The following is a 16260-nucleotide window of genomic DNA, read 5'->3' on the forward strand; positions in this document are numbered from 1 at the left end:
CTTTATAGACCTTATCCTATGAATGCTCCCAGAGACTCTTTGTGGCAGGGATTTATCATGCCCACTTTGCGGATGAGGAAACGGAGGCTCACAATCTGACCGATGGAACCAAAGACCATTCCTAGCTCTGTGTGACAGGTGAACCCTCAGGATAGGGTCTTGGCCAAGTCATTTGGGAGCACGTGCTCGCTCCGTGGCCCAACTGCATCAGAGCACACGAGGTCAAGTGGTGAGAAGTGGCTGTTTCACCTGCATGAGTACTTTTTTTTTTTTAATGGCTTTAATGAGATATAATTACATACCACAGAATTCACCGCACGTCATTTTTAAGATAGGAAGGAACATGAACATTTATGGAAATAAAGATGTCCTTTTCCTCTAAAAGAAAAGCCAAAGATGCGGTGAGCCCAGACGGGCAGGTCTCCGGGGAGCCCCATGGAGTCAGGAAGGCCTACCTTGGATTCCGTACAGCCGGTTGAGGCGTGACCGCCGGGCCTCATCGGTATAGGGGACGGCAAGCCAGGGCATCTCACTGAAGTACTGTTTGAATGAGTCCTCGGACCTACAGAGACACACGTGGAAGCAACGCTCTGTTATCCCCGAAAGCACCACCACAGGGTCCTCCCCGCCTTCTACCAAGCTATGGCCAGCACCCCGAATCATTGTGCTCCGCAGACCCCCAGGCTATGGGAGGGAACTATTCTACCCCCTCTGGTGTACACCAAGAAGCAACAGCCTCCCCACGACAGGCGGATGTGAACTAGACCGCCAAGGCCATTCCAAGTAGCCTGCTCCTCTGGGTCCTACCAGTTTAACTCAGGCCCAACTTCTCATTTTTCAACAGAGACAGGTGGTACTTTTGCAAGCAGCCTAGATGTACTCGGACACTGTTCCCCATGATACTGCTGGTCTGTGCGGGTAACAGTGCTGTGCATAGGGGCACACTCTTAACCAAGCAGAAGCCTATGGCTCCATGTATTAAAACGCTCTAGGAATGACAGATCTAACCACAGTGATAAGAAGCAGATCAGGGGCTCCCTGGGGCTGGGGTTTGAGGGTGACGACTGAGAAGGCACCTCATGATGATAGAAATGTTCTATACTTAACGGTGCTGATTACAGGGGTACATACGTTGGTCAACAGTCGTTGAATTGTATGTAATTGTGATGAAGGAGGGTCGCTGATGAGTAAAACCAGCAAGAGGGACTGCAGCAGAGGAAGCTGCAGTAAAAAGGACCTGAGGTACTCCAGGAGGAGACTCTGCCCTTCTTGTTTTTAGGACAGCCCCCAGGCAAAGGACGCGGCCAGAGCGAAGGGAAATTATGGCACAGCCGTCCCAGACAGGTGTCACATTCCATCAGCCTCTGGCTCTTTTCTTTCCATCCTTCCCCTCCAAGCCCTTTCATCGTGATCCACAACGCTGAACAAATCAGAAAATCGCATCCTAATCTCTAATGACCCAGGCTGGAAGGGGACATGCCGCAATTATTTACAGCAAGAACAGGTTTTTCTCGGCTCCCCTTCAGACAGTTGCAGGAGGAAATCTGAAATGTATCTGTCCGTTCGCCAATCATCCCAGATAAGCCTTGCCCAACCCCCATCTCCACGCTCTACCCTTAGGGGGTGAGATGTGTAAGGTAAGAGAAATGCGTGTTAACCTCTGGAAAAGGGAACGGAACGGCGCGGCCACTTTCCCCAGCTCATGTTACCTGTCCGCACTAACAAAGATGATCTCAAATTTCTGGCCTGCCTCCTTGATCTTCCGGTAGGATTCCACCAGGACCCGGGTGAGGCTTCGGCAGGGTGGGCACTGCAAGAGGAGAGGGGGATCCTGCAGCCTGACGCTGGACCTGGCCTTCCCATTTCCCAGCCACTTGCCAAAAGAGACCGGGTAAGCGAGACCCAAGTAGGACTGGGAGAGTGAAACCCGGCTTAATAAAGAGGCAGAAACAAACACGCCTCTTGTAATGGTGAATGTCCAACACGGGGTGCCCCCCACCCACATGGCATGCCAGCGGGTGGCAGTGAAAACAAACCCCCTTAGAGACTACTGGAAGCCTCATCAGAATGGGTTAGGAAGACTCTCCTTTCAGACCAGTCAAAAGAAGTAATTTTCTTGCTGCCATCATCATTCATAATAATAAGCACTCATGGCATACCAACAATGCATCAGGTGCAGGAGGAAGTAAGAACACGGAGAGTCATGCCCGAGCAGTTAACACCTCCAAGAGCCAAGCACGACTGGTCTTGGTCGCAACATCACTGCTTCCTTCCATCTGGACTGAACACTCACCCAGTGTGCGGAGAAATAGACTCCCACGTGAGACCCCTCCAAGCTGCTGCTCTCCAGGGACTGTCCATTATTTCTCAGCAAGGGCCCTGCAATGACTTCCCTGAAGGGTTTAGGTCCCCAAGGGAATTCCAAACCTGAAACAGGCAACAGAGGGTGAGAACGTTGTTAAGACTCTTCCTTATGGTCTCTGGCCCAAGAGGCCTCAGAGAGGCAGGGCCCGACAGCATTATCATCAAATAGTATTTGTTAACACACGCAGAGGATCTGGAGCTAAAGCACAGGAACAAAGGCAGAACCCATTCATGGCAGAGCCCCACCCACCTCCAAGATGATGGTTCCCGAACCTGGGTGATCACAGGGCCCATCTCCTGGGGGGCTTTTGGAAAGTTACAGAAGCCCTGGTCACACTCTGAGTCTTGGGATCTGGGGCCAAGGCTGAAGATGTATGTCCAAAACTCCCCCCAGGTAAGTCTGATGCTGCGCCAGGCTGGGAAATCCTCATGGAGGAACCATGAGTTTCTTCAAGTCCAACCCTGGAAGCTCAGTGGCTCCCAACTCTGATGGCATTTTAGAATCAGCAGGGGAGTTTTAAAATAGGATGCTCCTGGGGCCCACCCCCAGGGATTCTGATGCCGTTGGTCTGGGTTGGGGCCCAGGAAACCAAGTGAGAATTAAATCCAGTTAAAGGAAAGAGTAAAAACTCACTCAACCCAGATGTTCTACATTCTGATGACACTTAAGCCCCAGGCAGGAAGAGCAACACAACAGTGTTTTCTCACAGGGTGGTCCATGGACCACGGCCTCAAAAATCCCCTGGGGTGGGTGGGGGGTGGGAGAAGCACAGACTGGTTAAAAATGCAAGTGGCCAAGCCCACCCTGAATCAAAGAGACCCAAACATCTCTGGAGGTGGGGCTGGGAAATCTGCATTTTTAACAAGCTCAGAGTAGAGAGAGAGAGAGAGAGAGAGAAGAGAGAGTGTGTGTGTATGTGTGTGATTTGAGAAGGTAAAGACTGGGTTCTACTATGCCTTGGTTTTTACTGAGGGCAATTCTTTGAAGCAGGTGAAATTTTTCCTGGGAAAATCTGTGACCAGGGTGAATCCCCTATCAGTAAGTGAGGAAGGGAAGGCCTCACGACACTTTAGGACGGCAGTGCGGCGGGGAGAGAACCAGAGCTCGGGCAGCCAGCGAGCGGGACGGTGATAACAGCAGCCCAGTGCACGGCCACCCACCCGGCCAGTCAGCAAGGCCAAGGCCGAGGCACTTGCGCACCATCAAGAAATGAGGTCAGTCACCCCCCGGGCCAGGAGAGCAACACAGAGGCTGTGACTTCGCGACGGTAAGATTTTAAAGAGACAAAAACCTCACAACCGCTGAGCCTGCCTCTAATTGGTGAGGTGACAGCTGCTATGGACACAGCACCCAAGTCCAGTTCCGGGCTCTCATTGCTTCTCGACGGCCTCCTCAGCCCTCAAAACCGAACTTCCTTTCTCCGATTCCGTCTCCTTTGGCCCGTGAATTAAAGCCCCCAGGCGGGACATTCTGATCTCTTTAAAAATCTTAACCATGACCCAGAGAATACTATAATTTCATCATGACAATATCCTCTCGCCAAGTAAACCCACTCATATCTATTTCATTTGTATGTTCTCTGCCAATGGGGATGAAGTCAGCCGTAGGAGGATGGAGCAGGGAGTATGGGATGGACATGCCAAGGTCCTAAAGGTCCTACCTTCTGGGTCATCGCGGATCACCAGCAGCCCATTCCTGCACACGACCTTCCCGGTGGTGGCGTCTAGGAATATTAGTGATGGAATGTTGGAAATGCGGTATTTGTTCCAAAGTTTCAGCTGTAAGAAGAAAAGGGAAAAAGGTGGTTAAGTCCCAACCGCGTTAACTGCAGCGTCCTTTTGAGCCCCTCGGGCCCGAGGGGTGAATGAACTGGAACACACTGAAGTACAGATCAATGAACAAGTGAAGCTGCGAGCCCACTGGCCTCTGTGGTCTGGGGCAGGGCAGGGGAGTCGGAGTCCCACCCAGGCTCGGGCTGTGACTGAGGCCGACGGAGGATCACACCTGTTCCAAGAGAGCTCTTCGATCCCCCTTCTCCCATGGGCACTTCCTCGAAAGAGCATAAAGATGGAAGATGGATTATGAAATGAACCACACGTACACCCCCAACGCCAGGTGGTTAAGGCAGGAAGGGAGGCTTTTTATCGGTGCCTGTCAACCCTGTCAGCAGGCAGGTGCTCCCCTGCTTCCCGGCTCTGCTGCATCCCCTGAGCCCCGAGGGAGAGGGGACAAGGGTATCAAACAGAAGACCCAGTAGCTAGAGTCTGGCCCTCTCCCCACTCCACCGGGTTCTTGCACTTGGAATACTGGCAGTGGCCGTGTGTGCCACTCACCCACACACACGAGGGAAGCAACATCCTGAGCCAGCCCCAAGCCTCAGTTCTCAGTGCCACTTAAAACAACCCACAGTCTACTGGCAGGCTCTTGAGGTTGGCTGTGCCAACTGTCAGAGGAGCAGGGTCTAGGAGGGACAGGGCTGAGGAAGCATGAATGCAACAGCACGGGACAGGGAGCTGAGTAGGGGCCGGCTCCCTTTATTTGCTCCCAGCCATCGGGGTGAACATCATTCAGGTGGGCCACTGGGCGCTCTGGAACTTAACTGCCGAGCCCAGAAAGCGACATAATTAAACAGAATGTCCAACTACCAAGGCAGCTCCAGAGAAGAAAGAAACCAGGGGGAAGTGGAAGAATGGCCCACTGGTGATTCAGCTGCAGCCTCCCTTCCGGGGCCTGGGGCCCACGCAGGGGGGCCGGCCGCCTGGGCATTGGCAGAATGGGGCATGGGTGTGTCAAAGGGAAGCAGGCATCAGAAGTCCAGCTGCACAGAGCGGATTATTATTGTTTTTAATTCAATCCTGAGCAGCGAGGGAGTCGGGTGGGGTATCTACCAAGAAATGTTAGGCTTCCCCTGTCTATGGAGACCTGGGTCTTGGCAGGAAAGGCTATGGGATCCCACCTCCAAATGGGTGGGCCCTGCCTTTGTAGTGGGCTCCCAAACCAGCTCTTTGAGCAAGAGCGACTCTGCACATAGTTTCACTGCCCAGAATTGCATCATTCCAGAGAAACCTGATATAGGCCGCAGATTCAACATTTTTAGAAGAAGAGGTTCAATGACAGGACAAGACCATCCCGCTGCTGGGCTTAGCTCTGAAAGTTTGCTAGTGCAAGGACCCAGCCAGGTGAATAAGTTTCAAAGGGGGCAGGGAGGAAGATGAAGGGACTTCTCTGGTTTAAAAAGTAATTACTGGAGGGAGAAAAGTAATTATTGGAAAAAATGAGAAACGTAGCAAACCACAAAAGTTGAGATAAAAATCACCCATGACTCACCACTTATGAAAGCTTGGACAACTTTCTGTTTCCACTAGCGGTAAATGAGAGAGCCCATTCCCCAGTATTCTTACCAATACTCATTTTTTTTTTTAATTTGACAGGAAAAAATGAAGCCTTGTTTTTGTTTCTTATCTTCTACTTATTGATGTTTAGGCATTTCGTATCTCACTATTATAAGTACACTGTTTCTTCCCAGTATGTTTTGTGACTGGTAAGTGCTAAAATTCATTCAACAGTATTAACTGAGCATTTACTATGTGCCAGCCCTATGCTTAGCACAAAAGATACGAGAACAAAGCAGATGAAGTCGCTGCCTTCATAGGGTTTCAATTCTAGTGCGAGAGACAGGCACCAAGTAAGAATAGAATACTTTCAGAAACTTTAATGAAAGAAAAAAGAGCAAGGTAAGAGCAAAGGCATGCTGAGGGGGTAGTGGTACATATTTTAGAGAGGGATCAGGGAAGACATCTTTGAAGAAATGGCATTTGAGCACAGACCCCTGATATGAGATGGAGTGAGTCACGCGCGCATGGAGGGAGGCCACCTGAGGCCCCGGGCACCTGTTAGAGGCTGGGAGGCAGAGGAAGAGGGCTGGGGTGGAGCAGCCAGACAGAGTCGGGGAGGGGGCTGCAATGAGGTCAGAAGGGCACTCTTGGCAGATCTTTAAGGCCCTGCAGTCCAGTAAAACTGATGGAATTTTATTCCCAGTGTAACAGGAAACTATGGCGGGTTAGCAGGGGAGTGGTATGATCTGACTTACATTTTAAAAGGTCACTCCGGCAGCCCTGAAGGAGTAGGCTGCAGGGGAAGGAAGGGTCTGGAGCAGCCAGTGCAAAGAGCCCAGGCAGGAGGTGACAGCAGCAGCAGGGACCTGGGTTATAGCAGCAGAGAGCGAGCACAAGATATATTCCAAAGACAGTCACCAGAGCGGGTTGACAAACTGAATGTGGGGAAGCGATGAGGGAAAGAAAAAGATCAAGGATGTACTGTGGTTTGGGGGTGTGAGCAAAAGTGTGTCAGGGTTCCCACTGACCAAGATGAGGAGAAACTCTGGGAGGGAAAAATCAAGATCGGACAGGTCAGTCTGAGGTACCAGTGGAGATTTCAAGGAGGCACCTGGATTGACCAATCCCTGGGGAGCCGGGGGTGGGGGGGAGGGGGGTCATGGGATATAAATCAGGAATCCTCACTGCCTGGATGCTGTTAGGGGTCATGGGCCTGTATGAGATTACCCAAGGAGAGGGCATGGCTACAGAGGCAAAGGCGCCCCCGGGCAGATCCAGGGGCCACCCACAGAAGACTGAGGAGTGACAAGTGACAGGAGGAAAACGGGGAGACTGGTGTCCCAAAAGGCAGGTGACAGAAATGTTTTGGGGAGGAGAGATTAGACTCCTGTGTCAAATGCTGCTGAGATGCTGAGTATGATGAGGACAGAGAACTGACCAGCGGATATGGCAACTAAGGTCATTCATGACCTTGACAGGTCAAGGAGTTAGCGACGCGAGGATGAAAGACAGAGCGAGTGGAAGAGGGAGGGACTAGGGTGCAGCTCTGTCCAGCACACACACCTAGAGTAGGGGGGACCAGACAAACTCGAGTCCGCTTGCCAACACAAAACACCTAGCAGAGGACAATAAAAAGAAGACAGGCTGTACGGGGAAAAAGAAAATGGCAGATAAGGTGGTGACTATTGAGGACTTCCCTTAAGAGTTTTACTGTAAAGGGAGCAGAGCATAGGACTGTAGCTGGAAAAACAGGATGAGGTCAGAGAGGATATTTTAAAGATGAGGTCAGGGGGTGGATATTTTATAGATGGGAGGTACTTTAACATATGCTGTTGGGGATAATCCAGACAAGGAAAAAATTGATGAGAAGGAAAAATGCAAGAACAAAGTCAGTGAGTAGGCCAGAGGGTGGGATCAGGGTCACAAATAAGAAGGTGGAGCTGGAGAAACAGCTAACTCTGGAATATATACTCTTACTTCAAAGCACGTTGGAGCCTGTATAGAAAGCCATGCTATTTGCAAATAAAGAACTTTATCTTCTTTTTTCAACCTTTATACCATTTATTTCCTTTTCTTGTAGAACTAGATTGGCTGGAATTTCCAGAACAAAATAGTAAGTAGCAAGCATCTCTAACTTCTACCTGGTCATAATGGATGGATCTTTTACTATCATATGTAATATCAGCCTGGTGTGGGACAGATATTCTTTACACATTAAACAAAATAGTCTTGAATATTATTCAGCCGTAAAAGGAAGGGAATTCTAACACATGCTACAACACGGATGAACCTTCAGGACACCATGCTAAGTGAAAGAAGCCAGTCACAAAAAGACAAACACTGTGTGATTCCATTTCTATGAGGTACCTAGAGTAGTCCAAGTCGTAAAGACAGAAAATTGTAATGGTGGTTGACGGGGGCTGGTGGCCTGTGGAGATGGAGGAAATGTGGCATTAATGGGTGTATAGTTTCAGCATTTCTCTTTTAAAAATTAATTCATTTATCTGAGAGAGAGAGAGAGAGAAAGAGAAAGAGAGAGAGAGTGCATGTGCACAAGGGAGCGTGGGCAGGGGGAAGGGCAGAAGGAGAGAGACAGTCTCAAGGGGATTCCCTGCTGAGTACAGAGCCTGACATGGGGCTCGATATCAGGACCTTTAGATCATGACCTGAGCCGAAATCAAGAGTCAAGAGTTTAACTGACTGAGCCACCCAAGTGCCCCTACAATTTCAGTTTTACAAAATCAAAAGAGTTACAGGGATGGTGCTGGCTACCCGATGATGTGAAAATGTTTAGTACCATTGAACTGTACACTTAAAAATGGCTAAGATGGGCGCGCCTGGGTGGCTCAGTCAGTTAGGTGTCTGCCTTTGACTCGGGTCGTGATCCCGGGGTCCTGGGATCGAGCCTCACGTCAGGCTCCCTGATAGGTGGGGAGCCTGCTTCTCCCTCTCCCCCTTGCTTGTGCTCTCACTATCTCTTCCTCTGTCTCAAATAAATAAAATCTTCTAAAAATGGCGAAGATGGTAAATTTCGTGTTATGTGTATTTTACCACAATTAAAAAAAAAAATAGCCTTCCATAACTTTTTGACCAAAAGTTCTATCAGGAATGGATCTGTTGCAATACATTTCATTAGCAGTAGGCTTTTTTTTTTTTTTTTAAGATTTTATTTATTTATTTGACAGAGAGAGACACAGCGAGAGAGGGAACACAAGCATGGGGAGTGGGAGAGGGAGAAGCAGGCTTCCCGCAGAGCAGGGGGCCCGACGTGGGACTCTATCCCAGGACCCTGGGATCATGACCTGAGCCGAAGGCAGACGCTTAATGACTGAGCCACCCAGGTGCCCCAGCAGTAGCCTTTAACTCCAAGGTTAAACCATCCTTGCCTTCCTAGAAGAAATCCTCCCTGGTCACATGTATTGTAGAGGGATCACAACTGTCATCTTCCCTGGGGCTTGGAGCTCCCACAAACAAATGGCATCTGGAAACAGACTTTCTTTAGGGGCAACTAGACTGTTCCCTAAAGTAAGTTGCAGTCTGTGAGCCTTAAATATAAAAATGGAAGATTTATTGTGTTTGTAATACAATGCTTTTGTGTAGGCACCCACATTGTACTTGAAATGTAAGCATGTATTGGCTCCTGGCTGGATATTTTTAAAGGAAGGGTGGGTTTTGGTACCTGGGCAACCTAGCACCTAGAAGCTTATTAGCCACCCAGTGTGAGTCAGGGCCATCCCCCAGCTGACATAATAGAAGGGGGACCTGCGGGCTGGCTGGCCCGCTGGGGGTACCCTAGGGGCATTAGTACAATACTTTTTAAGATTCTAAAAACAGAGATGCTGTCTCCCCACCCCGCACAGATAAAAAAGAATAATTTGTTCTGGGTGCCTCATATAGGCAGAAGGATTATAACACCCTCCCTCTGCCCCACCCCTAATCATCAGAAATTTATGTCTTTTCTCTCAGTGTCCTTCTTGGAGAGATAAGAAACTGTAACCCCCAGGGCGCCTGGGTGGCTCAGTTGGTTAAGCGACTGCCTTCGGCTCAGGTCATGATCCTGGAGTCCCTGGATCGAGTCCCACATCGGGCTCCCTGCTCGGCAGGGAGTCTGCTTCTCCCTCTGACCCTCCCCCCTCTCATGTGCTCTCTCTCATTCTCTCTCTCTCAAATAAATAAATAAAAATCTTTAAAAAAAAAAAAAAAAAAAAAAAGAAACTGTAACCCCCATAACCCTTTCCTTCCCTCCCTCCCTAGTGATTTCCCCCCTTTCTTTCCCACTGGGCCTCAAGGAAGACAGGAGGTCTTGGCTGTGTTTTAACCACAGTTGTTAGATCTTTTGTTTCCAAATAAAGGCCCACTGGTTCAGTGGAAAATAATTATGCTTTTAGACTCACATCTGACACTACAAGTCCATCCTTCTGTAGACTAATACATCATGGTATAATTTTATAGAACGGCGATTTATTGAGGAACTTCCAGCATTCATCAGTGACGTGCAGACTGCATGGGGCTTTTTCAGGTGCAGCCTCAAAGCTGTTCTGCTCTGAGTCAGTGCAGAAGGCATGGGAATGATCTTTCTAACCATGTCCATTTGGATACCTGAATCAGAAAGTGAACCTTATGTTAGAAAAGTCATAGAGGTCCGCTTTGATGATTCTCTTATGCTGACTGGGAAGGTGAAATGCTGCAGCTTGAAGAAATGATCCCAAGACTCACCCCTGTGCCTTTTCAAGTGTGTGTCACATCTCAAGTCCACTAAAGGTTTTCAAAGAGGACTCTTGAAACAGTGGTTTCATAACCATTTTGGGGGTCACGGACCCTTTCGAGGATAAAAGCTACAGATCCTTTCCCCGGCGAAAAATGCACATACACAAAAAAGTCTGTGGGTCATTTCACAGAGTCTGTGAATTCCTTGAAGGCTGTCAGTGAACCTGTCTGACCCCAGGGGGCCTACAGACCCCAGATGATGACCCCCTTGTCCTAGGAGTTCATCGCAGGCCTTGGCTTGACCTTGATTCAACCAAGAGAGCTACGATATTGCCCCATCCGTAAAACTCCCTCTAATAAAAATCAGCATTTGCCTAAACTCTGAGATGATGCAACAGTGAAGAGTGGGAGGTTATACCCTGGCCGCACGCTGCCCTATGCTCCCGAACTCTGTCGGGACTGACTACTGCCTGCCCATTAATCCTCTGCCTTCAGGATGCTGAAGATCAGAACCACCCAGGACTGAGCGCTGACTGCACTTAGTACTAAGGATCCCCAAGGAAGAAGTTCTTCTTCCTCCTTGGTGTGATGTTAGAGCATTTCATCAGAGTCAGGAGCTCGAGTCGGGGCTTCCTCACTCTCTTAGAGCTCCTTCGTGGGAGGAAATCCAGGAGTGCAGAATGAAAACGGGCTCTAAGGGGCCTGGTTCACCTCCCGGCCCTGACCTCTCAGTGGACGTCAGTCGGTGACACGGTTCCGGAGCTCGGGCAGGTCATGCCGGCTTGCCTGGCGCAGCAATGCCCAAGTCTCGGGATGAATTTGGAACTTAAGTGAGGTGATGTGTGTGGAGATGCTGTGAAAACCAAAAAGCACTGTACACATGGGACACTTTGCTAATATCTCGTCAAATTTATGCTTATTTCCCCCTTGTCTTGTCAGCATCCTCTTCAAAAAACATCTTCCTGTCAACTCTGTTGTAAAGTTAATCAATCAACTGCATAGTTAGTAGGCTAGATATAGAACTCCTCGGAAAACAGGGATTTCCGTCTGTAGCGAGCGGTATTTTTGCCATAAGCACCTTCTGCAAAACATATACTTGTTTTGGGGCCAGTTTTAGGAGGTCTGTTTGCTTCCCCCCACCCCCTTTCTTTTCTGCCTTCCACGGCCCATTTCGGACTTCCAGATTTTATTTTATTTATTTATTTTTTTTAAAGATTTTATTTATTTATTTGACAGAGAGATAGCAAGAGCAGGAACGCAAGCAGGGGGAGTGGGAGAGGGAGAAGCAGGCTTCCCGCCGAGCAGGGAGCCCGATGTGGGACTCGATCCCAGGACCCTGGGATCATGACCTGAGCCGAAGGCAGACGCTTAACGACTGAGCCACCCAGGCGCCCTTCGGACTTCCAGATTTTAAAGGGGCATCTGGAAATTGTTTTGAACACACTCCGTGGACGCTGCTCTTCTCGCTACTGAGAACTCTGACACGTGTGACACGTGTGATTGGGACGGGACTCTCAGCTTGGTCCCTCACCTTCTGGCAGGTGACCGCGGGGAGGAGGAGCCCAGGCCGGCGGCGCCCCGCCCTGCAGCCTTGGAACCAGATGCTGTAGGCCGAGCCGGAACCTGCATCCCGCGGGGCCCTCGGAGAGAAAAGGCTCCCGGCGACCTCAGCACTTGAAAAGGGCCTCCCTGGCTGGCACCGCTGCAGCTCGAGACAAGCGAGTGACTTCCACACCCAGTGCCTGCCCCCTCTCGGGCGACCATGCGGCCAAACGTCCACCCAGGGTTCACCTTGACCATAGTCGGACTGGCTGCACCACCACCTTTCAGAGCTGCCCCGAGACCAGCAAACCCTCCAAGCTTTGAGATCTAAGGGCTTATAACTAGTTCGCCAGATTCAGAAGCAAGGCAACAAAGACGAAATGGAAAAAAAAGGGAGAGGAGACGATATTAGCTCAACTTGGCAGAAATCAATAAGGATGACAAAACGGGCTATTGAGTTACTTGGAAGTTCCCACTCCTCGGCCTGGCGGCTGGTTCTGGTTAGCGATTCCGAGGCTGTGGTCGGAGCTATCATCCTAGGAATGCCGGCCAGGAACGCTTCTCCAGTGACCCACGAAACAATAAAGCAAATATCAAAAGGGACAGGGCTGGGAAATGGGAAACTAAAACTGCACACTCGAAAGCCGAGCTCCTCGGACACACTGGAGGGATTCGTCAGCACCCACAGATGCCACAGGGAAATGCAACCTGGCGATTTCCGAGAAGCCCCAACTCCAGAGGGTGACTCAGAATCTGCCTCTCATTCCAAGGACTGGGCCTTGCACTTGACTGGGGGTCCAAGTTTTTATTTCTCAACAGCTGCTGCAAATCTATGGGATCAAGCCAAAGCTAACACAGATGTAAGATTCATCAGCAAGCTCCTCGGCAAGGTCAGTGAAGCCTTCTCAGGCTAGGCTCCCCCTGCCCTTCCACCAAATGCTGACCACAGAGCCTTAAAAGTGTCCCCACCCTTCCTAACCGAACACTACTATACAGTCTGAGAGAAAAGAACCCCCCATCCCCTGGTCCCACCCTCCAATGTGGAGGCAGTCTATAAGGTTAGAGGTTACTTAGCATAGGCTCTGGAGCCAGGCTGGCCCAGATCTAATTCTGCTCTGGCCACCTGCTGGTTGGTGACCTCAGACAAGCTACCTAACTTCTCTCTTGGTTTTCTCATCTGCAAAATGGGGATAACAGTACCTACACTTCACTGGATGTTGTGAAGATTTAGATCATGTTCCATAAAGTGCTTAGAATAGAGCCTGGCATGGATCAGGTACTATATGATTATAGTTAGCTGCTGTGATTACTATCAATTATTGTTGTTGTTGTTGTTGCTACTGTCATCTCAGGATCTGAGAACTCTCAATGCTCCAGCAGGACCTTGTCCCAGAGGTAAGATGAAACCTTGCTTCCGAGGCATGATTCCAGTGTGATGTGTCCTGTGACTGAAATTTTAGCCTGGTACAGCTGTTGGTTGGCCAAGTACAGGGCCGGGCACATGTTATGTGTTCAGTGAATGATGGGTGGACGAATGGGGGAATGAAGGACTGGAAGGAAAGGAGGGCGGGAACACTGTCGGGGGGCCAGCCAGATGGGATGCCTCACTAAGCAATCAAGTGCAGCTGCTTGTAGGGCCCCCTGATGACCAAGACTCTTCCCAGTGCCTTGGGATAGCTGGGGGCCCAGAAGGCTTTTTAAATTGAAGAATAAATTTTTAGCTCAAAACAAGGGCTGGTAGAATTAGAGCTTTTCTCCCTTTCTCTGACAAGGCATTTGACCCCGGCACCCGCCTCATCTTCCCATCTCTCCTTTGCCTGAAGCCAACACAGAGAACCAACCAGCAGGCAAGACCAAGGGAAAGAGGCAGGTGGACGGGCCAGGCTGATGATGAGAAATCAAAGCCCTCCTCGAGGGTTTGCACTTACGAAGCTGGAGCGATGATCAATGCTCCCTTCACCATAGCTCCTTCAGAAAGAGGGCCTGTGCCCCACGGGTCACAGAGTGTGAGGTTCAGAAAAGAACATGTCCACCCTGCTCCCTGAGGGCAAAGGTATCAGGCATTACACGCACCACACGCCCTCCTTCTGGGGTCATCTCCACCAGTCCAGGCTGTACTAAACGCAAAAGTCAAGACTGGGGGACATTTTTAATGTCAGAGGAACATTAAAAATTTATTCTTCATTACTCTAAATGTCAGAACAGTAAGTTTTCTAACCAACGGATCGCTGACCTAGCTGGGCTCTGCGGTCCGTTATTAGGTGTCATGCCTACATGAATCCAACATGAATCCACCGTGAATCAACATGAATCCAACATGAATCAACATGAATCAAAGTGTTGCAGGAGAAATGACAGGGGTGGAATATTGGGTCTGCCTTCAGGAATCTTACAGTTTATAAGTGGAAAAGGATTAAAAGGACAGATGTTCCGTTTTATCTATTTTACCACAATTCAAAAAAAAAAAAGATGGAACCACGGGGCGTCTGGGTGGCTCAGCCCATTAAGCGTCTGCCTTCGGCTCAGGTCATGATCCCAGGGTCCTGGGATCAAGTCCCGCATCAGGCTCCTTGCTCAGCAGAGAACCTGCTTCTCCCTCTCCCACTCCCCCTGCTTGTGCTCTCTCTCTCTCTCTCTGACAAATAAATAAATAATCTTAAAAAAAAAAAAAAAGCCGGAACCATGACTACTTTTGTCCAGGCCCAGGGCAGATCATGGCCACTGCCAGGAGGAAGGAACACACAGTGCAGGAGGAAGGCTGGCTCCATCTCGGTTAGGGAATGTGGCCGGAGAAAAATGTGGTGACCCCTCTAACTCCTGTTAATCAGTGCCCACGTCAGCTGCCGGTTCCCATTCTGGTAGAGGGGGTGGAGGAAACGACTTCTCGGGCCTTGTATCATTTGGGGCACCCACAGGTAGAAGAACCAGGCCAGGACACAACCCGGCAGAGTGAGGAAATGCCAGGCACTCACTGATGCTGTGCGGACTTAAGTTCTTGCGAGCCTCACTTTGCTTTGCGTGAATTCTTTTACAGCAGAAATCACTCTGCACTGGTCGCAGAGGTGCTGAATCGGATATGGTCCTTCTTCCTTGCATCTCTTTATCCAAGAGCTGTCTCTCCTCAACAGCGGCCAGCCCTCCAGCACACACCTCACCCGTCAACAGCAAGCCATGCTTCCGACTTAACCTGTAACTCCAGGGTGCTGTCAAATACACGGCCGGTTCCCAGGATAAAGGGCCGCACATGGTCTTCTACTAGGTCGGGCACAAGCCAACCACTACCCCTTAGTCCTTTCTCCCGGGGAACTGCTGCATTCTGGGAGCACCCCAGCCTCAGGCATCAAGGTGGGAAGCAGTGCAACAGGCACGAGCTCAGGCTCTGGACGCAGACAGCAATCTGAACCCTGGCTCTGCCGCCTCGGCCAGATCACTCGGTCTCTCCAAGCCTCATGCTCTTCAATTGCACAATGGCCCTGTGGAACCCATCTCCTATGAGAATCATAGATGTACGTGCTCAGAACGGCCCTCGGCCCCAGCACGCACTCCCATGAGAACACATCTCATGTGTGCCCTTCCAGGTTGTACATCAGAAAGCCCATTGAGGGCAAGGGCTCTGCATGTGGTCAGACTGCAAGAGCACTTAACAGGTAGTCATTGACTGTGGTGACTGGGACACCACAGCACCACTGGTCCCTGCCAGGGCTGGGACTCAGGATGATCCACACAAATCCGTATGAGAAAGTACAGAATATTCTATAAGAGAACTTCTGCCAGAAGGGAAGCAGATCAAGCCCGATGGAAGGGAGAGCAGAGGAGTCTCTACTTCCCCACCAAGGACTCTGGGGGGTGGGCAACAGCTCCCCTTCTTCGTGGACATGAAGACAACATTCCAGGCTAGCACCCAGTCTGTGGATCCTTCTTTCTGTGGAGTGACAGAAATCGACTAAGAAATGCTCACAAGCACCGGAGACACAAGGGGCTGATGGTGGCCATGCAGGTGGGCATGAGAAATTAAAAAATAAAAAAGTAGTGTCCCCCATGGCTTGGAGACCTGGGTCTAGCGGCAGTGGGCTGCCGTCTTGTGATTCTGGTGACAAAGAGCATGGGAAGGAGGCCGCATCCCACATGTGACCAGCAGTCGAAGAAGGCAACAGGAAACTAAAGCACATTCTAAAGCACCAGTGGCTGCCTCCTCCTCCCTCCTTCTCGGAAGTCGCTCACCAACCAACTTTGCCACCAAACTTCCTTTCAGAAAGCTGCACCTTCGGATTGGCCTCAATCAACAACAACAACAAATTATTAAGATTAGAA

The 16260-nt window shown here is 50.1% G+C and overlaps 1 protein-coding gene across 1 annotated transcript in view; it reads right to left on the reverse strand.

Annotated features, from left to right (window-relative positions):
• NXN (nucleoredoxin) overlaps positions 1-16260 on the reverse strand; it is a 149428-nt gene that overhangs the window by 26100 nt on the left and 107068 nt on the right. The window contains exons 2-5 of the mRNA XM_036073032.2: positions 4026-4143; positions 2294-2427; positions 1710-1810; positions 456-562 (exon numbers count right to left, since the gene is read on the reverse strand). Of these exons, the coding sequence (XP_035928925.1) occupies positions 456-562; positions 1710-1810; positions 2294-2427; positions 4026-4143 (460 nt within the window). The remainder of the gene's footprint in view (positions 1-455; positions 563-1709; positions 1811-2293; positions 2428-4025; positions 4144-16260) is intronic.

This window comes from Halichoerus grypus, chromosome 2, assembly GCF_964656455.1.
Source record: "Halichoerus grypus chromosome 2, mHalGry1.hap1.1, whole genome shotgun sequence".
Lineage (NCBI taxonomy): Eukaryota > Metazoa > Chordata > Mammalia > Carnivora > Phocidae > Halichoerus > Halichoerus grypus.